At 31.9% G+C, this 24,371-nt stretch overlaps 3 protein-coding genes across 3 annotated transcripts; all 3 read right to left on the bottom strand.

Annotated features, from left to right (window-relative positions):
- Window positions 1-3,122: 3,122 nt before the first annotated feature.
- On the bottom strand, window positions 3,123-4,316 carry LOC11426813 (protein PHOSPHATE-INDUCED 1). The gene has a single exon (XM_003615096.3). It carries the CDS (start codon window positions 4,231-4,233, stop codon window positions 3,283-3,285), a length of 951 nt encoding a protein of 316 aa, XP_003615144.1. The 5' UTR covers window positions 4,234-4,316; the 3' UTR covers window positions 3,123-3,282.
- Window positions 4,317-9,460: 5,144 nt separating this feature from the next.
- On the bottom strand, window positions 9,461-10,572 carry LOC25494804 (protein PHOSPHATE-INDUCED 1). Its single transcript, XM_013598615.3, has one exon. The coding sequence runs from the start codon at window positions 10,503-10,505 to the stop codon at window positions 9,558-9,560; it is 948 nt and encodes a 315-aa protein (XP_013454069.1). The 5' UTR covers window positions 10,506-10,572; the 3' UTR covers window positions 9,461-9,557.
- A 3,504-nt stretch (window positions 10,573-14,076) lies between these two features.
- On the bottom strand, window positions 14,077-15,282 carry LOC25495036 (protein PHOSPHATE-INDUCED 1). Its single transcript, XM_013598594.3, has one exon. The coding sequence runs from the start codon at window positions 15,269-15,271 to the stop codon at window positions 14,252-14,254; it is 1,020 nt and encodes a 339-aa protein (XP_013454048.2). The 5' UTR covers window positions 15,272-15,282; the 3' UTR covers window positions 14,077-14,251.
- Window positions 15,283-24,371: the final 9,089 nt, after the last annotated feature.

Genomic DNA, 24,371 nt, shown 5'->3' with positions numbered 1-24,371 from the left:
TTATTTTTTTTTACATAAAAGATGTTATCAATATTTAGACGCTTATGGTTTTTTATTTATTGCATAAAAAGATGTTATAATGTACCAAAAATAAAATAAAAAAGATGTTATAAATATTATTGTTTATATTGTTTTGTATTAAAATATTTTTCAACAAAATATAAGAAGATTTTAAATATAATTTTGCAAACTATATTTCATAACCAAATTAATCTCTTATTCAAATCTTGAAATTTTGGTCTATCTTCTCGTTTTTGATAATATGGTCTATTTAGTATGGTCTAATAAGAGTTGTCGGGTCTGTTTGGTAAGACAAAAAATGATCTTATAGTGAATAGCGAATAGCTTATAAGCTTGTTTGATTAAAAAAATTATGTTTGGTAAACGACATTCCATCACGAACTTATAGCTTATTTCAAGAGCTTATAACTTATTTTCCAAACGCTATTTCAAGTAACGTTTGAGCTTATAGCTTATAAATTTTCACTTTTAATTCCCTTTTTACCTTTATTATTTGAATTAAAATCCACTTTTACCCTTAATAATAATTAATTACGTATATAATTTTAAACAAAATGAGGCTACTGCCAACAACACCAAGTGGGGTAAGGCACTTCAAAATTAATTTACGAAATATTTTATAACAATTTTTTTCTTACATTATAGCAATTTCTTTTTCTAAATAAATTGTTCTCGGTGTATATGCATACAACCTTTTTTTTTTGGGGGAGTATCTACGTACAACTTGTCTCTTTCAATATTTTTATGTAGAGAAATGATATTTGTACAATTATTTTTTGATAATTTTTGTACAACTTTATCTCTCTCATATTCACATGACATTCTTATTATCTCTCTTACTTTTTCTCTCTCCATTGTTTTTGATCAATAAGAAGAGAGAAAAACAAGGTTATCATCAATTGGATATACAAATATCACTACTCTTATATGTATATATGCATCTTCTTTAAAAAAAATTGTCTCTTTCTATATATATATATATGGTTTGCTGGAACGCACCCACTAATTTTTATGTGAGAGTATTTTAGCAAAGCTACACCTTAAGGTCTATTTAACCACTTTTTAGTTATTCATTTGCTAAAATACTCCTTCTAAAAAATAAGTGGGTGTATTCTAACAAATGTCTAAAGGATTTGCTAGAACACCCACTTTATGTGGGAGTGTTTTAGCAAATTATAACTAAAAAGTTAATATATATATATATATATATATATATATATATATATATATATATATATATATATATATATATATGGATTTGCTAGAACACACCCACTGTAACACCCCGTTTTCCCAACATAAAAATAGACTCTAAACTCAATAAAATATTCAAATAATAAAATAGGACGTTACAACTCTACCCCCTTAAAAGAATTTCATCCTCGAAATTCAAAGCACAAGAGAAAATGAATTTAATTATTGCTTAAATATCATAACTATATATAATAAAATAGAAACTTCAAACAATACACATAAATCACGTTAAAGTTAGTCAGTCAAACATTATCACATAATAAAACATAGCCATTAATTAGAAAAACACAACGACAGTATTCAACTGTCACACAACACAAATGACTCAACTACTTGGTCGGACGGACCGAACTGCTCTGATATCAATTGTAACACCCCGTTTTCCCAACATAAAAATAGACTCTAAACTCAATAAAATATTCAAATAATAAAATAGGACGTTACACCCACGAGTTTATATATCTTGTTTTTGTTTTGACACTTTTTTTTTTTTTTTTTTTATCTTATGGGTGGTTTATTTTGTATTTTGATTTAAAATAAAATTTTACAATTGATTTTTATAAAGTTTAAAAACTGAAATGAAATAATTTTAAAATAATATTTTAGCCAAAAAAACTAATTTAATAAAATATAAATACTTAAATTACCAATTTTATTAAAAACAAGAAATTACCAAATATCCAAAATGTATTAGTTAATGTAGATTTTATTATGAATCAAGAATGTCCTTTTTATGTCATTTTACATTTATTAATTAACAGAACCGCTAATTTTACCTTTCATTAGCTTATCAATTATAAGTCATCAGCTATCCGCTATAAACTATCAGTCATCAAACAGTAATATCATAAATGAATAGACATCATTATGAAAAATTATTTGAAAATGAAATAAGAGACCGAAATTCCCAAATAAATAAATTAGAGAAACAAAAAGTCAATTTTTTTTATGTGCAAGTCCTAGCTCAACTGGTAAAATGCCGAAATTGTTAGTCTGGATGCCATGATCGGGGTTCGAATCCCGGCACCTCCACTTATGTGTGTGTGAGTTTATAATGACTTTGTCATTTCGTCTATCTAAAAAAAACACCATTGTTTTTAAAAATAAAATGATTAAAACTGCATTTATGACATAAATATAAGAAAGTTTTATGACTAGTACCGTGGGAAACTTCTACTATGAAGTGTAAGTTTCGTTTCATTTTTGGATAGGTCAAAATTGATTTTGGTAACATAAAATTAATGTCGCAAATCACCGCAAGAGGTATTTTAGTATAGAGAAAAAAATGAAAGTAAGAAAAGGAGAATTTTTAATCAATTGCAAATGACCTTCGAATGAGATTTCACCACATACATGACCCCTTTGAATATAATGCATTTCCTACTATAGACTATAGACTACGGTGATACTTTTTTTTTTTTTTTTTTTTAACTTTATCATCTTATTTTCTCTAGAATGACTTCTTATGTTTTCTATAGATGTTAATAATTCATGACATAGTAATGTTGCAACAAACATATGGAAGCCCTAATACGATCCCTTATTTTTAAGGTTCACTCATGGTCCTCTTTAATTGACCTTCTATAGCAGGTTTATGGAATGAAATGCGTAACCAAGCCAAAAGAAATATATTGAAAATACAAATAATCCAACTCACCTACATAAGATATTGAAATAAAGATGAGAAAGAATTTGGAGACAAGAAAAAGCATGGAATGTCACAAACGAATAAGGTCATGATAAGATAAACTTATAAATGTGAGAGAGAGAGAGAGAGTATTAAGGAACAGCTATATATCGCGACGTATTTTCACACGAAATTTTCCCGAATACGGTTTTTGACAATATTTCTATAAGTTTGACTTTATTATATAACAAATTAATTGAATGAACAAATCAAATAAAAGAATATCTCATTGCCTACAAACTAATTAAACACATTTGAAAATTTTATCTCATGTGGAACCACGAAGAGACGTCACATTCACATTCTTTTGTTTAGTTTCTTCATACCAACGTAGAACAAACCGAGGTTTTAGGGTCAACAATAGCAGGCAACAAATACTTCCTTCCATTATCACCATTAGCATTGTAGCTAGCACCACTTGTTTTATCCACCAAAAGGTCCCCAGCATAACCAGGATAAGCTCCTTTAGCATAAACACCGGTGCAAGCCGAAGCAGCTTCCAAAGGAGCTTCTTTTGGTCCTTGAAAGTAACCATTACCAAAAGGATTGGTTACGGTTCCAGCTAAAAGACTAGCAACATTTATAACCATTCCATCAAGACCGACATCGTTATTTGGTGCAACCAACGGTGCACTTTGTGGACCATAAATTGGTTGGTGAAATGGCCACGCGCATTGACCAGCACATTGAGTTTCAGAATTTCCAACCCAAATGTATGCGAACTTGTTTCTCTTTCCATTTACGAGTGCACCATAAGAAGAACCATGTGTTCCACACCTACTTGAACAAAAACCGTCAACTAACACATCAGCGGCTGTTAGGACAACGTTGATGGCGTTTTGTTGTTGTCCTTTTGATGCGAGTTTAAGGATTTGGTTAGTTGTGAGAGATTTTCCTAATGAGTAATTCTCATTGAGAATTTGAGAACCTAGTGAGAGAGCTAGGTTAACTGATTTCTTATTGTTCGCGAGTTGGTAATATTTTTCGGTTGATTTCCACCACGTGGCAACGGATGGTTGTGATGTGGTTGTTCCTTGTTTAGGAGAAGAGAGGGAGGTTATGAAATCAGTTATGATGGCTCGTTGAGATGGTTTGAATTTTCCATACCAAATGAGGTTGATTGAGATTTTTCCGGTGAGAAGAGGGCCTTTGTGGTATTGAAATTTAAGTTGTTGGTCTGATTCAGTGAATTTTCTAGCAGCTGAGATTAAATGAAGTAGTGAAATTGTGAGAAAAAGAGTAAAGATTGCACTTAACTTAAAAGATGCCATTTGGGATATGTATTGAGATAGAACAAAGTATGAAGTAGAAGGAATGTGGAAATGTTATGTGCTGATGGAAATGTAAGATGGGGTTGTAGGTATATATATAGTGGAAAGTGTATTTAAAAGGAATTAATTAACGTGTAAAATAGAAAGGTATATAGTTGAAGTCAAATTATGTTGGAGGGTGAGTGGAGGATGTGCCAGCTATATTACGCGTTGATATTTTATTATTCCAGTTTGCATGAATTCATAGATTTGGGACAATTAACAGCACATGTATGAAACCAAACGACAAAGCTGTGTATCCTTTGTACAAGGTATGCCACTAGCTTTTGGGTCCATTGTCCATGGAAGAGCGTAACAACTTTTCTTTTGCGTGATTGATGATCAATCACTTTTATTCTATCCATCTCTTATAAAAATCATGCTAAGAAAAGTTATAAGAAAGAATAAATTTGTTCCAAATGTCTCTAACTATTATAAAATATCTTGTTGTATAAATACTTTCAATGTAAATATTTTTTATATTCTAAGATAGAGTGGTTGTATTAATAATAGATATTTAGAAAAAAAATAATCAATGTATTTAAAAATTTATGGGATAATCATTTGGTTCTTGAATGTGTAATGAGTAGTCACAATAGTCTCTCGATATATCAAAATTTTAAAATAGTCTCTGATTGTGCACTCTGTTACTCAAAATGGTCTCTGGCGCTAAAGTAATCTCTCAATGTACGTTCACAATAACTCTTTTCATATAAGGATTAAAATGACAATAATTAAGTATTTATAAAGACTGATATGACAATAAGTAAGTATATTGACGGGGTAATATGACAATATTAATGAAGTATTTTAACATCAAAGACTATTTTGACTAACAAATTGCACAATCATAGACTATTTTGATACTTTTATACATTTAAGGATCATTGTAACTGCTCATTACAAATTAATGGACCAAAGGGACTATTACCCCAAAATTTATAGATACTTTTGTATTAAGGGACAAACAAATTTTTGTAACAAATCTTATAATTAGACCTTTAAAAATAAAACAGATCTTATAATTAGCGATATATGAAGTATAATTTAAGAAAATTGCACTTAATTTGATTGTATTGAGAATGTGCAATTTTAATCTTCACTTGTTTTAGGTAATGTCTTTATATTTTCTCCATTTGTGTTTTTTTTTTTTTTTTTTTACATAAAAGTTTACGAGAGTTGAGATTCAGACTCATCAATGTTAAGATAAGTTTTAAGGTTAAAAGGACATTTGCAAAACTTCCATACGTATACTTATGTAAATAGCCAATTTTAGTCATTCAATTCTCTATTTTAGATCTTATCCCTATGTTTTTTTAACAATTTTTTTAATCCCTATATCCCCATTGTTAGTTTTTTCTAAGAGACCAAAATGAAATATATAAATTACCAACCAAAACAAATCTTTCAGCACAAGATGTATCAGAAACGACTTAACTTTACAAGATAAACAAAACAAAAGAAGATACAATAAGCTAAGTTAGAACAGTTAGGCAATGAATATGATTAAGCCTCAAAAAATGATAATCGAAATCGAAAGTAATATATCTTAATTTCAACCACGAAAATGATTAAAGCTTAACTTTTTCGCATAAGATTGCAAATATTCCTCCTTATGATTGAATTTGAGTCTATTTCTCTGGTGCTAAATAACCCCACACATCCAAAACCCAAATGATGTTAAGAGCCACCCGAACATTTTTGACATACCCCCTAACCCACAAAACGACATAAGATGATCCAATAAATTTCTCTGAATAGCCCCCATTGGTTTAGTCTTTAATTTCATCTTTCAATCTAAGTTAGATGACATGGCTAACATGACATATCATGTGGGTTTTTGATGCAATGTAACAAAAAATGAGATAAAGTATATATACCGTATAGTTTCTTAGTTCTTAGTCTTACCTTCATACCCTCGTACACACATTAGGGTATCGGTAAAACATCACATTTGTTGTGAAAAATGAGATTTAAACACAACATGTTCAAATTAAAATAAGAAATTTTGATGACACTTTATTTTCAACATTCTCATCAACACTTATTTTTTTATTGGATGACGTTAATATATGACCATAACAAGTGTAATTCAATTTTAAAGTGTGACACCTATTTGATTTAAGCAAATAAAAAAGTAAATGTTGAAGAGAATGTTAAAACAAAAGTGTTGTCAACACTGCTCAATTAAATTCGGCACGAGTGGAAAACTAGACAAAACAACAAAGATAGGATCATGTAGAAATTTAGAACACATAAAATTATTATTGAGTCTCTATATATGTAATATTAATTAAAACAAATAGATGTCATTGAAAATTCTAGTTTCGCAGAATAAGCATCAACTATCGGTAGCTACACTCAATAAATATATACACACTAACATTATGTTGGTCTTTGTGGAATTTTACTCGGATCTCTTAAGGTCTCAGATCCACGCACGGTGGATGAAAAATATGTTGTTCCGAGAGGAGATCCCTTGAATTTGAAAAATAGGTTCTGAAGCGGAGAATAATCATTAATATTATTGGTAGATATTTTGCACCAATAAAATAGTTATCAAAACAAATAAACGTGTATATAAATAGAAAATACATTTTAGTAAGTTAAAAATGTTATTGAAAAATACTAAAATCTTTAATAAACTTTATGGTCAAACACAAATGCTTATATATTAGCAAGACATGGAAGAAAAAAAAAAACATAAATATACAGATAAATTAAAATTATCAAGTTATTAACAAATAACAAGAGATCTACAAAGTCTAACAAGACACAAACACATAGATATAGTCTTGCAAAGTGTAAATGTATTTTATTTTTTTTCAATAAAATAGAGCGAGTTAAAACAACAATGAGAGTTTGAAAAATCGGGTTTCCTTTTTTTTAAATGAACGATTTGAAGACCTGTTAATTCTAACAACTGATTTTCGAGTGGATCATTCGGACATCACAACACCGTTGGCATCTCAAGAAAGCCTTACACTGCCACCCACTCATAATATAAATAAAAAAGAAAGAAACTATACAAGAGGGGGCTAAACCAAAACCCTCAAAACAAAACCGAAAGAAAGTAAGAGAAAAAAACAAAAAAAAACTAAACGAAGAAAGAAAAAAATGGCCCAAAAGAAAAAGAGGCTGCTCAACCACCCTTCGGTTCTATAGGGGAATTCATAGATCGGGTGTGATATGTTGCCTTGCTAATTTTCTATTTTTGACCTTTTGTAAGATAATGCGTAAATGGCACCTCAACATTTTTCTTTGAATCAACAAATGCTGAACAAGATCAATTTCCTTTTGTAGAGTCGGATGAATTGACGCCTCAGAATGCCTAAGAGTAGCATTCGTATCTGTTTCTTGAACCGTCACCAAAGACTGTTGAGTTGTACTAGGTGACGTATCCATCGTTAAGTTCGACTCTAACATGGCATTAGCCTGTTGATCTAGAGGTTCCAAAATGAAGGGGTGTTGGTGAATTCTTCACTTTTTTTTAATAGTAGTTGTATATTGAATATGGTAGTAATTGCGAGGATTCTATTATGGATCAACTATGATGAAATGTTTTGTGAGTAATATTGATAATAAAGAGTCTTCGTGAGCATAACTTAGTTGATATGGTGTGAATTTTGGATTCACGACTTATGCATTTTAAAGATGAAATTCTAACACTAACCTACTTGATAAAAAAATTAATATTGACAATAATGATAAAGATTATAATTTTAAACTGAACCCTTAACATTATTTTTTTTTTAAAGATAATCTCTATTATATTTTTCGACAAGAAAAGGCAACCTTTTTTATATAAACCATTGCATATGCATTAGTTGAAGTTGGAATTATGAAATTAACGCCATTTATCCATACAAATTTACTTCTTTAGTAATATTTTAAGGGTTGTTTTTGGAAATAAATTAGTTTTTTTTTTTTTTTTGTCTGAAAAATCGAATCTTATCTATATTATGCATTGTCCTTATCAACTGAACTAAATTCACGGAAAAAAATTAATTTACATGATCTTACAATTAAACATGGCAACGGGGCGGGGGCAAGTTTTAACATACCCGGCCCCGTCCCTGTTTCATTGTACCCAGCCCCGCCCCCACCCCCAAACCCGTCTGGATAGAAATTTTACACCCGGACCTGCCCCAACGGGGACGGATTTCCCCAACCCCACCCGCGAAAATTGTAGACAATTTTTTATTTTATTTTTTCACAATAACAAAAAGAGCTAATAACAAAAGCTTCTAAATTCATTAGAGATCATAACATCATCGTGAAAAAATATGTTTAGTGGCAAGATAATTAAAACAAAAGCTTCTATGTTAAGATTAAGAAGGGTATATGAGTAATATGACTATAAAAAATAAGGATAAAAATAGTAATTTAAAAAAACGGGGCGAGGGCGAGTGTGAGTATCCCCCGCCCCCGTATTAAAACTCCGGGTTTTCTCCAAACCCGCACCCATAACCAATTCGGCTTTTCCCCATTAAAATCGGGACGGGGTGGGTGGGATCCAATGGGGACGGGTTGTGTTGTCATGTCTACTTACGATGATATCATCAAGAAATTGAATTATTTAGTCATTGAAATAATTTCTTAAAAAAAAAAAAATCATTCAAAATAATCATTGTGTCACATTATGAGTGGGACATTTGCCAAAGAAGTTTATCTAAAATCGAGTATTATTTCAATTTTCAGTATAATATTAACTATCTCTTTTTCAATTTTACCATTTAATTTATACTATGTGCTTCAACACTCCCCAACTCTTTCTTTTAAAAAGAAAAAAAAATGGAAAAATTAAATTTAATACCAAAAAAAGGAAAAAAAATTATAATAATATTAAGTAGCTTGATTTGGAATTGAACGGTGTATTAGTCACATTCATAGTCAACTGGCCAACTATAAGCTTCATGCAAATCTCATCATAACTCTCAACTCAATTTTTCACGTTCTATTTTTTTTTCTTTTCACTTTCTATTTATTATGCATCAGGATATATAGTAAGACTACAATGGTAAAATTATGATATCTTTGCTTCATTCAATAAAATTTGATTTGTGTGAATGTTTATCGTTGAGATGGATAGAGTATGCCATGTGCACCGTCGTCCGTCTGTACATGTGTTGCATGTATGGAGGACAATATAATAATATTGATATTATTTATTTATTAAGATTAAAAAGAATCAAAGAATAAAAGATTAATTTCGAGGTTATAACAACTAATTGAATGAATAAATCAAAGAATCTCTCATTGCCTAACAACAAAACAATTATTCTTTATACCAATGTAAAACAAGCTGAAGTTTTAGGATCAACAATAGCAGGCAACAAATACTTCCTTCCATTATCACCATTAGCGTTGTAGCTAGCACCACTTGTTTTGTCCACCAAAAGGTCCCCAGCATAACCAGGATAAGCTCCTTTAGCATAAACACCGGTGCAAGCCGAAGCAGCTTCCAAAGGAGCTTCTTTTGGTCCTTGAAAATAACCGTTACCAAAAGGATTGGTTACGGTTCCAGCTAAAAGACTAGCAACATTTATAACCATTCCGTCAAGACCCACATCGTTATTTGGTGCAACCAACGGAGCACTTTGTGGACCATAAATTGGTTGATGAAATGGCCACGCGCATTGACCAGCACATTGTGTCTCTGAATTTCCAACCCAAATGTATGCGAACTTGTTTCTCTTTCCATTCACGCGTGCACCATAAGAAGAACCATGGGTTCCACACCTACTTGAACAAAAACCGTCAACTAACACATCAGCGGCTGTTAGGACAACGTTGATGGCGTTTTGTTGTTGTCCTTTTGATGCGAGTTTAAGGATTTGGTTAGTTGTGAGAGATTTTCCTAAAGAGTATTTCTCGTCCAAAATTTGAGTACCTAGTGATAGAGCTAGGTTAACTGATTTCTTGTTGTTAGTGAGTTGGTAATATTTTTCAGTTGATTTCCACCACGTGGCAACCGATGGTTGTGTTGTGGTTTTTGGTTTTATGGGAGAAGACAACGAGGTTATGAAATCAGTTATGATCGCTCGTTGAGATGGTTTGAATTTTCCATACCAAATAAGGTTTACAGAAATTTTACCGGTTAGAAGAGGGCCTTTGTGGAATTGAAATTTAAGTTGTTGGTCTGATTCAGTGAGTTTCCTAGCTGAACTCAATTGAAGTAGTGAAATTGTGAGAAAAAGGGTGAAGATAACACTTAACTTAAAAGATGCCATTTTGAGATAGAACAAAGTATGAAGTAGAAGGGAATGTGGAAATGTTGTGAGGTGATGGAAATGTAAGATGTAGTTGTAGGTATATATATAGTTGAAGTTAAATTATGTAGGAGGATGAGTGGAGTGAGTGGTGGATGTGCCAGCTATATCACGCGTTGTTATTTTGTTATTCCAGTTTGCATGAATTCATTGATTTGGGACAGTAACAGGCAACAGCACAGCTATGAAACAAAACGACAAAGCTGTGTATTCTTTGTACAAGGCATGCCCCTAGCTTTTGGGTCCATTCTCCATCGAAGAGCGTAACAACTCTTCTTTTGCGTGATTGATGATCAATCACTTTTATTCTATTCATCTCTTATAAAAATCGTGCTAAAAAAAAGTTGAAGAAATAATAAATTTGTTCCAAATGTCGACTCTAATTATTATTAAATATCTTTTTGTGTAAATATTTTCAATGTTACTATATTAAAATATATTCTAAGATAGATTGGTAATATTAATAGAGATTAATGGTAGTGTATCGACAATTCAAAATAATTTTGCACACAATCAATTAAAATATTTAAAATCGTCACGCCAATTAATATTTTTAATTTATGTGAGAATTCTGAATGTTTTTTGGTTGTGTGTGCAAAAATGTTTTGAAATGTCGATCCACCACCATTAAACTCTTATTAATAATTGATATTTAGAAAGAAAAAAGAAAAAAAAAAAAGCAATGTACTTAAAATTTATGGATAATCATGTATTAAGGATAAACAATTTTTTTGCAACGGATTTTATAATGAGGGATATGTGAAGTATAATTTAAGAAAATTGCACTTATTTTGCTCGTATCAAGAATGTGCAATTTTTATCTTCGCTTGTTTTGGGTGATCTCTTTATATATTCTTTATTTGTGTTTTTTTTTTTTGCTTCATAAGTTTACGTGAGTTGAGATTGGGGGTTCATCAGGTTTAAGATAAGTTTTAAGGTTCAAAGGTTTGCAGAAGAAGTTTTGATTTGTCCGGTGAGGATGGATGAGAGGTAACAGTGGTGGAAAGTGCTCCGATGTGACGGTGATGGTTTCTGGTACGGTGGTGACGAGTCCTTGCAGTGGGACAAAAGGTGTCTTCAGACACGTTAGCACTCCGACGCTCAAGTCAGTAATGGAATTGAGAAAGAGTGTTTAGAAGGTGTTGTGAAAAGTGAATCATACCTTGGGGGTGAAGCAAGGTCACCCTTATATAGGCGCGCGTTGAGAGTAACCGTCTTCGAGTTTTGCGGCGTGTGATTAGGGACGATTAGAGGACACATGTAAGGTTATCATCGCGGGCGCTCCTGTGTGGCACAATGCATTTAAGCTGGCGTGTTCCTTTAGGCGCAGAGCCTTAAGGCTGTGTAGGCCAGGCCACGTGTCAACGTAAGATTGGTCTTCTAACTGGTCCAGAACATTTGTCCCCAAAACTGTTGATGCATTTAAGGCGCAATGGCTTTTAGCTGTGAAGAGAGGCATACGATCAGGCGCCTTCACATGTTGGCGCCTCTGTAGTTTTACATTTGCGAGAAGTTTTTCCTTCCTCGAGGAGGTGGCGCCCCATGCGAGTTAGTGGGAGCAGTTGGCATTTAATGCTTCAAACTGAAACGTTCATAACGTGATGGTTGTTTAGTTTTACTTTCCACGTGCATGCTTCGTGGCCCGCACACGCACCGGCCTTTGCGCTTCACGCGCGTGCCACTTGAGTGCCCTTCGTGGTTCGAGGTCATATTGCCATTAATCGTTGAATCAGAAACCTTTGGTTTCAAGGTTTCTTCTCTTCTGAATCGTCGATCTGGATACTTTTGAAGCCTATAAAAGAAGGGAAACTTTTTGTTTCCAACTTTTACGCTCTTTATCTTCATGGTTTCAGATATTCTGCATTCACTCTTAAACTTCACCTAGAAGTGTATTGTTTTCTTTTCCCAGTTTTTCCTCCGACCAACTTGCGCGAAAATCCTTCCTCTCTAGGCTGCATTTCTGGGGTTTACGGTTCTACAAAGTTTTGCCTCTTTTTTCTGAAAAACCTTTGAACTTCAAAGGTACTTCCTTTCTTCCTTTGCATTTTGTACATTTCCTTCGTTTTTTGGGTTGACAAAGATGAGTATTTGCTTTGAAACTGCTGAGAATATGGTAGATTCGTCGTCCAACGGTTACTCTCCCTCGAGCGGTTATGAGAGCGAGGTTCGAGAGCGTTGTCGCCTTAAGTTGGGGGTCAATCCTTTGTTGTGATATGTTGCCTTGCTAATTTTCTTTTTTTGACCTTTTGTAAGATAAGGCGTAAATGGTACCACAACAATTTTCTTTGAATCAACAAATGTTGAACAAGATTAATTTCCTTTTGTTGAGTCGGATCAATTGACGCCTCATAATGCCCAAGAGTAGCATTCGTATTTGTTTCTTGAACCGCCACCAAAGACTGTTGAGTTGTACTAGGTGACGTATCCATCGTCAAGTTCGACTCTAACATGACATTAGTCTGTTGATCTACAGGTTCCAAAATGAAAGGGTGTTGGTGAATTCTCCACTTTTTTTTAGTAGTAATTGTATATTGAATATGGTCAGTAATTGCGAGGATTCTATTATGGATCAACTATGATGAAATGTTTTGTGAGTTATATTGACAATGAAGAGTCTTCGTGAGTATAACTCAATTGATAGGGACATTATATTATAAACGTAGGGTTCAGGTTTGAATTTTGGATTCACGACTTATTCAATTTAAAGGTGAAATTCTAACTTCTAACGTACTTGATAAAAAATTAATATTGACAATAATGATAAGATTATAATTTTAAACTAAACCCTTAACAAATTTTTTTTTAAAGATAATCTTTATTATATTTTATGGCAAGAAAAGGCAACCTTTGTTATATATAAAAAAAAAAAAAAAAAAGAGAGAGAACATAGACCAAAAAATTATTATTTTACCATTGCATATGCATTAGTTGAAGTTGGATTTATGAAATTAACGCCATTTATCCATACATATTTACTTTTTTAGCAATATTTTAAGGGTTGTTTATGGAAATATGAAATTAGTTTTCTTTTTTTAATTGTGGTCGGGATTCGAACCACAAACCTTCTATATATTATGCATTGTACATAACAACTGAGTTAAACTCACGATGACGAAATATGAAATTAGTTTACACGATCTTACAATGATTTCATCAAGAAATTGAATTATTTAATCATTCAAAATACTCATTGTATCTAAAATCGAGTATTACTTCAATTTTCAGTATAATATTAACTATTTCTTTTTCAATTTTACCATTTAATTTATACTATGTGCTTCAACACTCCCAACCCTTTATTTTAAAAAGGAAAAAATGGAAAAAAATTAAATTTAATATTAAGTAGCTTGGCTTGATTTGGAATTGAACGGTGTATTAGTCACATTCATAGTCAACTTGCCAACTATAGGGCTTGATGCAAATCTCATCATAACTCTCAACTCAAGATTTTTCACTATTTATTTATAGCATTGCTCTTTTTCTTTTTCACTTTCTATTTATAATGCATCAGTATATAATAAAACTATAATGGTAAAATTATGATATCTTTGCTTCATTCAATAACATTATTTATGGAGGACATAATAATATTGATATTATTTATTTATTAAAATTACAAAGAATCAAAGAATTATCGAGGCTATAACAACTAATTGAATTAACAAATCAAAGAATCTCTCATTGCCTAACAACTAAACACTCTTACTTTATACCAATGTAGAACAAGCCGAGGTTTTAGGGTCAACAATAGCAGGCAACAAATACTTCCTTCCATTATCACCATTTGCATTATAGCTAGCACCACTTGTTTTGTCCAGCAAAAGGTCCCCAGCATAACCAGGATAAGCTCCTTTAGCATAAACACCGGTGCAAGCCGAAGCAGCTTCCAAAGGAGCTTCTTTAGGTCCTTGAAAATAACCATTACCAAAAGGATTTGTTACGGTTCCAGCTAAAAGACTAGCAACATTTATAACCATTCCGTCAAGACCCACATCGTTATTTGGTGCAACCAACGGTGCACTTTGTGGACCATAAATTGGTTGGTGAAATGGCCACGCGCATTGACCAGCACATTGTGTCTCCGAATTTCCAACCCAAATGTACGCGAACTTGTTTCTCTTTCCATTTACGCGTGCACCATAAGAAGAACCATGGGTTCCACACCTACTTGAACAAAAACCGTCAACTAACACATCAGCAGCTGTTAGGACAACGTTGATGGCGTTTTGTTGTTGTCCTTTTGATGCGAGATTAAGGATTTGGTTAGTTGTGAGAGATTTTCCTAAAGAGTATTTCTCGTCAAGAATTTGAGAACCTAGTGAGAGAGCTAGGTTAACTGATTTCTTGTTGTTAGTGAGTTGGTAATATTTTTCAGTTGATTTCCACCACGTGGCAACTGATGGTTGTGATGCGGTGGTTGGTTTTATGGGAGAAGATAACGAGGTTATGAAATCAGTTATAATCGCTCGTTGAGATGGTTTGAATTTTCCATACCAAATGAGGTTTACTGAAATTTTACCGGTTAGAAGAGGGCCTTTGTGGTATTGAAATTTAAGTTGTTGGTCTGATTCAGTGAGTTTCCTAGCTGAACTCAATTGAAGTAGTGAAATTGTGAGAAAAAGAATGAAGATTGCACTCTTGTTAAATGATGCCATTTGGGTTTTGTTTTGAGTGAGAAAGAACAATGAAGTAGAAATTATAGATGTTGTGGGAAATGTTTGATGCATAGGTAAGATAGGTTTTGGGTTTATATAGTTGTGGAAAGGAAGGTGTATAGAAAGAGAGGTCACAAGAGGTGGAGTGAGTGAGTATTGATGAAGTCAAATTATGGGAGAGGTGCCAGCTATATTTCGCGTTTGTATTATGTTATTACAATTAATGATTTATGGCTCCCCTACAATAACCAAATTCATGGGTTTGGTGTGTGATGCTAGGTGCCAAAGTTTGACCAAATTGATTAGTTTTTTTAGTGTAGTGTGGTCATTATAGGATACGCGGGGACAGGGTATGGCCAGCTAAGGAAAGGGACAATAACAGCAAAGGTATGGGACAGCAAAGGTATGGGACAAAAGGACAAAGTTGAGTTCCGTTTGTGGAAGGTTTGCCACTCACTTACTTTTATTCCTTAAGAAATATTTGCTGGATCCTGCTTTCAAATTTGGTAGCTAGTGTGTTTCTAACTAAACTTCAAGAGTAGTTCCACTAATTCCATCTCAAAATTAATTGATTGATTGAGTTCATCTAACAACGGTTCTATTGATTAAAATATCTAGAGTATTCGACCGGTTCAAATTATATAGTATGAAATCCAAACCAATTTAGGAAGGAAAATGTTATATAGACATCATTTATTCTCATACACCCTAGTACACCCCATACATTAGGAAGAGAGAAGAGAAGAGAAAAGAGAAAGTGTGCTTGTGCGGGATCCATGTGGCCACGTGTCAGATTTTTTTGTAGGTGTTAAAGGGTGTATTGCCACCTAAGGATGTCTATGTATCATAACTCAGGAAGGAATGATTTTAAATTATAGGGTTAATAATGCTTTTCACCCCTGTAATATAGGCCATTTTCGGTTTGATTTGCATTCTTGCAAAACTTTTTTTTTTTTTTCAGAAAACACCCCTCCCCCATCCAACTCAGCAAATTTGCTTACGTGACGCTGATTTGGCATTTTTTTCATTTTTTATTATTTTTAATTGGCCACGTGTAAAAAAATATTTCCATATCAGATTTTACTTTTAAAACATTTGAAAATAAATTTTAAAAAATAAAAAAAAATCATAAAAATATTCTGTTTTTTTCCAAAAATTTAAAAAATTCAGAAAAAATATTAATATTTTTTCCGAAATATAAAAAAACTAGATTTTTTTTTTCAAAAATTTTAAAAATTAGAAAAAAAAACTATTAAGATTTTTTTCGATTAAAAAGATTTTAAAAAATTCTGGAAAAAAATTTAATTTTTAAAAAAGTCGTGGAAATTCCATTTTTCCTAGAATTAAGCTTTTCCTTAGAGGAGGTAGAAATTATAAATCTTATATTTGTGGAATGAAATGATTTTTTTCCCAATATTTTATTAAAATTGTGGGATAAAATTTTTGAATAAAAAATCTGATTTTTTTCTATATTTGTATACAGGTTTTTTAAAAAAATTCAGATTTTTTATTTTCAAAAAAAAAAAATCTGACCTCTTTTGTAATTTTGAAAATTAAATTCCAGAATTTTTTAAAATATTTTTAATTTCAAAAAAAATCTGATTACATTTTCTGATTTTTTCTAATTTTTGTTGAAAGAAAAATCTAATTTTTTTTTCGATTTTAAAATTTTTTGGAAACAAATATGACTATTTTTTTGTTTTTTTATGTTTCGAAAAAAATCTTAATATTTTTTTGAATTTTTTAAAAATAAATTTTTGATTTTTTTAATTTTTGGAAACAAACTGAATATTTTTTGGATTTTTTTATTTTTTAAAATTTATTTTCAAATATTTTAAAAATAAAATCTGATGTGGATATATTTTTTACACGTGGCCAATTAAAAAAAAAAAACCAAATCAGCGCCACGTAAGCGAATTTGCTGAGTTGGATGGGGGAGGGTTGTTTTCTAGGAAAAAAAAAGTTTTACGAGGATGCAATTCAAACCGAAAATTTTATAGGGGCGAAAATCGAAAATGACCTATATTACAGGGTGAAAAGCACTATTAAACCTAAATTATATAATGTGAACCAATCCAAAATATGAAAGGTGGTATTCAGGGCCGGACCTTGGGATGTGTAAGGAGCTCAAAGGAACCGGGCTTCCCCAAGGAATGGGCCTCAAAAAAATTATAAGTACTACATCATTAAAAAAAAATTCATATTCTCTTTCTCTCTGATACCACGCGTTCCATCACCATCACTGCATCGAACTTTCCTTTTCTTCTTTCCTGATTTGATTTCATTTTCCTCTTCTGTTGTTTAGTTTTAGGCCTATTAGAATTGGATCCTCATGTATGCGGTAGTGATTTTCACCTTTGAGTGTATCGCATATATACGACACTTTGTATTTATCTTTTAAAAATTTTAAATAGAACATTATTCTTTAAAAAAAAATACGTTTTTATTTTATTACGGGTCTCTTTTCACTTACAGAACCGAGCCTCCGGATTCATAGGAACGGCCCTGGTAGTATTACAAGCAATGTGCGTGTTAATGTATTTTTAGTCATTTAAAATGTTTTCTTTGATAGCTATAAATGTTTTTGTGGCTATAAATAGCATTGCATTCTTCCTTATTTTTATTGAAATCTCCTCTTCTCTTTTCTATCTTACTTATCTTTTGAGATTGTGTTATGATACCAAGGTCTCTACTTCTCATTCATACAATCCCAAAACTATCGTAGCAACATCTTTTGGGAGTTAGTTAATTTCATGTGCAATAACATGCGTATTTGGCTTGACCAAAAAAAAAAAAAAAACCATGCGTATTTGGGTAAAAATTATGCAAGAAACTCATTTCCTTTCGTAGATAATTATATTTAGCGGATTTTGAAATCCTCAAGTAAGTTTCTCAGGATATTCGCCATCAAACGGTACAAGTAATATTTCTGTGAAATTTTGCAGGCAAATGCCGCACGGATGGGTGAAATGGTTTGGTTTCGCTCGATTCTAAAGAAAAATTCAAACGATCAAATCTACATTGATTTTCGGCATTTTTCATAAGTGAAATCGAACCAAAATAAACTGATAAATTCGGTTTGGTTCAATTTCATTGATCAATTCACCTAAAAATGCAATTAAAAAAAATAATGTTTGCTCAATCTTACCAACATATTATTAATTAAGGATTGAACCAATTCATAATTACTATAGACCAATTCATAATTACTATAGCAGAAATCCTTTAAATTTTTTACTTACATAGAATTACGAAAATTGTATAAACATATATTTACTTGACAAAAGCATAAAAAAATATTAAAAACAAACAAGTTAACTTAATAAACTTGGAAAATGTGAAAAACATAATCTTAGTAAACTTGATGAACTTGTACAAATGTTGTTTGTTTGTTATTTTGGTGTGAGCGTGTTGATAAAATGTTGGATTTGGGCAAAGTCAAAGTGGGCTAGTAAACTTTATGAAGATTGTTTCTTTTTCCACCCTTCTATTTTCTCATGTGTTTTATAGGTTTCAAATTTTATAATATGAGATCGTTAAACGCCTTCTAAAACACGTCAAAACACCCTGACAACCTTCCATTTTTCGGATTTTATAATCCATGAATGAGAAGAGAAAAGGCTGGAAAAAGAAATTATCATTTTTAAATTGAAAACCGAAAACCAAAAACTGAATCAGTCCAGTTTAGTTTCCTTCCATTTGATTTCTTAACCAAATAAAATATGATCGAATAATTTTTTATTTATTTAACCAAATCAAAAAAGATCGAATAATTTTCAATTTAGTTTGATTTGTTGGCCTAATCGATTGTTTCTGAACCACACACACCCCTAGTCGCAACTCCCAGTAGTCAATAAATTTGGTTTTACTAGTAAGTCCGTATGAAAAAAAAAATCCCAAAATCTTCATTTGGAGATATTTATATTTTAATTCATTTTAATCTTCTTTTAACTATTTGATTAACTTATAATTTAATATCTTCAGTTTTGATGTTTTCAATTATAATTTTTTCAAAATAAAAATAGAATTATATAATTTAAACATAATTAAATTTCAATTATTAAAGATGTACAAATATAGTAATATCTGGTTAGTATTAAAATCACTAATTTATTGATTTTATAACCTTCGAAGATATACATAAATCTCAATTATTATTGCATCAAATACAATCTTATTGAACATTACAACTTATCCTGCAAAAAAGATGCAAAAAACTATAAAATTACAAATTTAACAGCAGATTAAATTTTAATAGAAAGTTTATTTCATAAAGAGTTTAAGATGCCATGGAAGCAGTGCATGACAAACTGCCCAAACTGACCTGTAACTGAAATAATACCTAAATGAGTAACAAAATGTGCGTACAAAAGTGACCAAGTAATCTAGAATAACATAACCTATTCGTTGTACCAAAAAAAAAAAAAACATAACCTATTCGTATAAGCTATACTCTAATACTTCATCAGACTATTTTAGTCATGTTTTAATTAGACGCTATGAAGCCCGGATACAAGATACGATACATATATAATACTGCACCGATACGTCGATACGAGAAAATTTCAAAAATTAATATACGATACGGCTGGGATACGTCAATAAAAAATTATAAAATTTAATGTACAATATAATAATTATAACCATTTTTTTAATATACAAATATATTAACAAACAAAATAAACCAGTCATAGGCTCGTAGCACATCAACATAAATATAAATAATAGTGACGATTAAGAGAGTGATGATTAGTCAATTACATACACAATATATCCCAAAAAGAGCACCATAGGTGTTATACTATATCCAAAATGAACATTGTTAGTGCTATACTATATCGATCCAAAAAAGAAGCACTATACTCAAGAGTTAAGTTATTTTAACTAACATTAATTGGGAAGTATTGAGGCAGGTATTGGTGCAGGATAATTATCGGATACTCTCCTGATACGTATCGGGAAGTATCGGATAATTATTTTTTAAAAAAATAAAATTTAATCTTCGGATACTCTTCTGATACGTATCGGGAAGTATCAGGCAGGTATCGGTGTAGGATACGCAGGGGATACGATACGTCATCCATTTTGAAGTATCGAGGCTTCACAGATGTGGCGTGAAACAAGAATAGATGTCTACGAAGTACGGACACGTGTTCTGTCTGACACCGACACGACACACGGACACATTAATTACAATCGAATTATGTGATTTTCTCAAATTATTAGCAGTGTCGGCATGTCAATGTCTATGTCGTGTCCGTGTCCGTATCGGTGCTTCATTATTTACACATATGCTTCTTATCTCATCCCGATTCATTTTGAGCAAAATCTCAACACAATACTAAATCATGTGGAAGCTTGTCATAAACACTAATTCAGCCAAAATTGAATTGAATATACAGTCTAAATGACAAATTACCAAACAATTGAGATAAAATTGAGGGAGAATTATGATTAGCTGTGAAATTTACTACATTTGGAAGCTTGTCATAAACACTAATTCACCCAAAACAATCATGCAAGAATAAGTATAGAAAATGAAGCTCTACTTGTATATTGATTACTTTATGAAAATAATTGCTTACCTGATGCAACAAGAAATCAAGAAACAAAACAGTAGAGCATATATTCTTTTTTTTTTTTAGTACATAGAAGAAATAGCAAAGTCATCGTAAACTCACATACACAAAGCCACAAAAATTAGCGGTTATTCTCTTCTCTTAATTAATTTGATCAGTTTGTTGTATTATACAGAAAACGCGAGAAAAAAGGGGGTTGCATTTTTATTTCGTTGGCCAAGGCCATAGACAAAAACAAATATTTTGCAGCATACAAGATCCAACCAAAACATACTCCACAAGTACTAATCCCGTACAACTAAGGGCATTCCTATCGTATCATGTTTGTAAGTTCTTTCTTTGGTACCCATGAGTTTAAGAAAAGAAAATCAAGCTCTCGTCTCTTAAACAACTATGGCATTGTTGAATATTTATTGACAACTTGGAGACAAAGAACGACCTCGAGTAAGTTTTTATTCTGACATATTGAGGGCTTTAGCTATGATCGGTAAAGAACAAAAATAATTTTTATCTTCCTTCAAAGTTTCTTGACCCATCATGGCTAAAACCCTCACTATGTCCGAATAAAAGCTTATATGAGTCTATTGTTTGTCTCCAAGTTGGCAAACATAGGGTAAGAGATCATCGTATTTACTAACAAATAAGCCACGAAAAAAACTTAGAAGAGGTTTTGCTACTGATGTGCCCATGAAATGCAGCGATCTCCGTCATCTGTAAACTATTATTCCCAGTAGTACCAAAACCCAATGGATCAAAAAGTGATGTGGTGGTTATAATAGAATGATAATCCAAAAAACCAACATGAGCTATCAACGAGTTTTGCTTTGAAAACAAATTCTCGAATTGATAGGTTTGAAAATAATCAGTTATCGTTAAATTTAAATAATAAATCGACCAACCTTTCTAACAATACTTCTTTTTGTGTATGTACTTCACTTCACTACTTTCTTTGTGTTTGATTCATTGCATTTTACAATACTTGTTATGTCGGTGAAGAGACATTCTTGATGCTTGTAATGCCATCTTTGATTCATCGCATTTCATGGTGTTTGCATCGTAACAAGCACCGTGAAATGTGATGCATCAAACACGAAAAGAAGTATTGTGAAAAAGGCTGGGAATGTAAAGGTTGGTTGATTTTTCGTTGTAATTTTAACGATAACCGGTTATTTTCAAACATATCAATTAGAGAATCTTATTTTGAAGTAAAACTCGCTGATAGCTCATGTCTTTGTTTTTTGGAATTCTCATTCTTTTATAATCGCCGCATCGTTTTTCGAGCCATTGGTTTTGGTACGACTGAGAATCCTTTGCAGATTATTGAGATTGCTTCATTTCTTGGACACATCGATGGCAAAACCTTTTGTAAATTTTGTTTGTATTATTTTTAGTAAATATGATGATGACTTAGTCTCTGTTTGCCAACTTGGATATATACAAGCAATGAACTCAAGTATATAAGGATATTGTGAGAACTTTAGCCATGATGTTTGAAGAAGACAAAACGTAATCAACCATGTTATGACCATAGTGTTTAAGGCACCAGAACTTGATGTAATACAACAAACTGATCAAAATAATTAAGACAACATGGATTTGAATTTGACATTAATTCCGCCTATGTTTAGCCTATAATGAAATATAAGGATACAATAGTAAAGGATGCATCGAAGCAAATCGACACGACAACCAAATATTGCAAGTTAGTATCTCATACATCAGAAGAATTACCTTTGATTGATGGAAGTCTAAAACCTGTTAGGAAATTGCACTTGTGAAACTAAAAGTGATCCTAAAAAACTAGAAGAAAAAAATATGATATACAATGAAGAGTATACGTTAAAGGATCATTAATAATAGTGAAGAGGTGTTCCCTAACAAGCAAAATATCTCAACAAATTGATAAAACCTAACATCCACAAAAACATGTTATTATCGACCAATTCAAAATTCAGAACAACAATCAGAAAGCCTCTGTTCAAAGACATGCGGAATATGAATAATCGATAACGTTTGCTTCTAAAAGCAACATTCACTAACAAATTAACAAATATACAAATAAAAAATATGAAGAAAAGAAGAAGGAAGAAATGAGCAAAACAAAAAAGTAACTACCGCAATAATAAGTGTGAAAATTTTAAGACAGAGCAAGACCTATAAACCCGTGTGGGGGAACCCTCGCCGCCGCTGGCTGACGTTGATTCCATGGCAGGCTGCCACTCCACTCCGTCGCTTCAATGTAACAATATTCTGTGAATATTTCTTGAAAAAAAAAAACAATATTCTGTGAATGGATGTAGTAATTGATGACATTCTGTCATTACTCTTTTAGTAGACATTTTTCATGTAATTTTAGGGGTTATTTATTGTAATTCATGGAGTTGCAAGCTACAAAAGAAGAAGAAATTGAAGTTTTCAAGATTGGAAATCGGCCACCGATTTTTGCTACAATTTTGAGCTTTGGCCTTGTGAAAAATCGGCCACCGATTAAGAAAAATCGGCCATCGATTTGGTACTTTTTGGGCACGCGTTCTGTTGAAATCGGCCACCGATTTTGGTGCACGGTGGCCGATTTTGACTTGCTTATAAATATAAAGAGGCGTTTTCAGATTAGGGGTTGACGAATTTGGAGACCTAAAGGCATATTTTGGAGCAGAGACTTGGAGATCTGGTGGGAAACCATCAAAACTAAGAGTCAATCATCCTTTACATGTATGAATCCTTTTTCTTATGTTAGTTAGCTTATACTTTAGCTATGAGTAACTAATTTTGTGGTTAATTCCTGAGATAAATCTGATGTAATCCTACGGAACCCTAATTTGTTGAACTCCTTTGAACATCAATGAAAGTTTAGTCTTTATTCATATTACCTTGTGTTTAATGCTTTATGTATGTTTATCATTGACTATTAACCCTAGCTTTATGAATATGCATATTGATCATAGAAATTGAATGACCACTAACCCTGGCTTTTAACTCTGAACTAGGTAATAGGTTTAACCTAAGTAATCAAGCTAGAGATAGATCATCATTATTAGGTTATGACATAGGGATTAACGTTCTTTTAATACCTCCAACGGTTTCGAATTCACTTAAGAGATTAAGGGGTTGTCACTTGCGGGGAGAATTCTAGGTCAAGAGATTGGGTAGAATTACTAAGTTAATCTGTCGTGAAACTAAATAATCATTGATTGAATTAGGAGTGCAAATTATCATAGGAGAGCGTCGGAGGATTCGAAAGACTTAACCATTCTTCTCTCAGATTTTCTAAAACCAATCTTTTACTATTTTTAATTTTGTTTATGTTACAAAATCAACTCAACTGTCTAGGGCACTAATATAAATTTTACACATCCTTTTTGACGTGGAGTTTAGCATGGGAAAGGGAAGTTGTTTCCCACCATGGGAAAGCTAATTTTAACCATCAGATCAAGTAAAGAACACCATCTTATCATGCACTGTCAACGTTAGATTATTTTTCCATCATCTTCCTCTACTATCTCTCCTCAATGCCATGTCACATTCAATCTTCAACTCAGAATTAAAACTCAACAATTCAATTACAGAAATTAAAAACTCTTCAAAATCTTCAT

The sequence above is a fragment of the Medicago truncatula genome, chromosome 5 (genome assembly GCF_003473485.1).
Source record: "Medicago truncatula cultivar Jemalong A17 chromosome 5, MtrunA17r5.0-ANR, whole genome shotgun sequence".
In the NCBI taxonomy this organism is placed as follows: Eukaryota; Viridiplantae; Streptophyta; class Magnoliopsida; order Fabales; family Fabaceae; genus Medicago; species Medicago truncatula.
Note: the sequence above shows the minus strand (reverse complement) of the source record. Positions and strands in the feature narration are given on the sequence as shown.

Bases quoted from the DNA above. Each gene is read 5' to 3' on its own strand.
- LOC11426813 (XM_003615096.3), bottom strand. From the start codon at position 4,233: ATGGCATCTTTTAAGTTAAGTGCAATCTTTACTCTTTTTCTCACAATT.
- LOC25494804 (XM_013598615.3), bottom strand. From the start codon at position 10,505: ATGGCATCTTTTAAGTTAAGTGTTATCTTCACCCTTTTTCTCACAATT.
- LOC25495036 (XM_013598594.3), bottom strand. From the start codon at position 15,271: ATGCATCAAACATTTCCCACAACATCTATAATTTCTACTTCATTGTTC.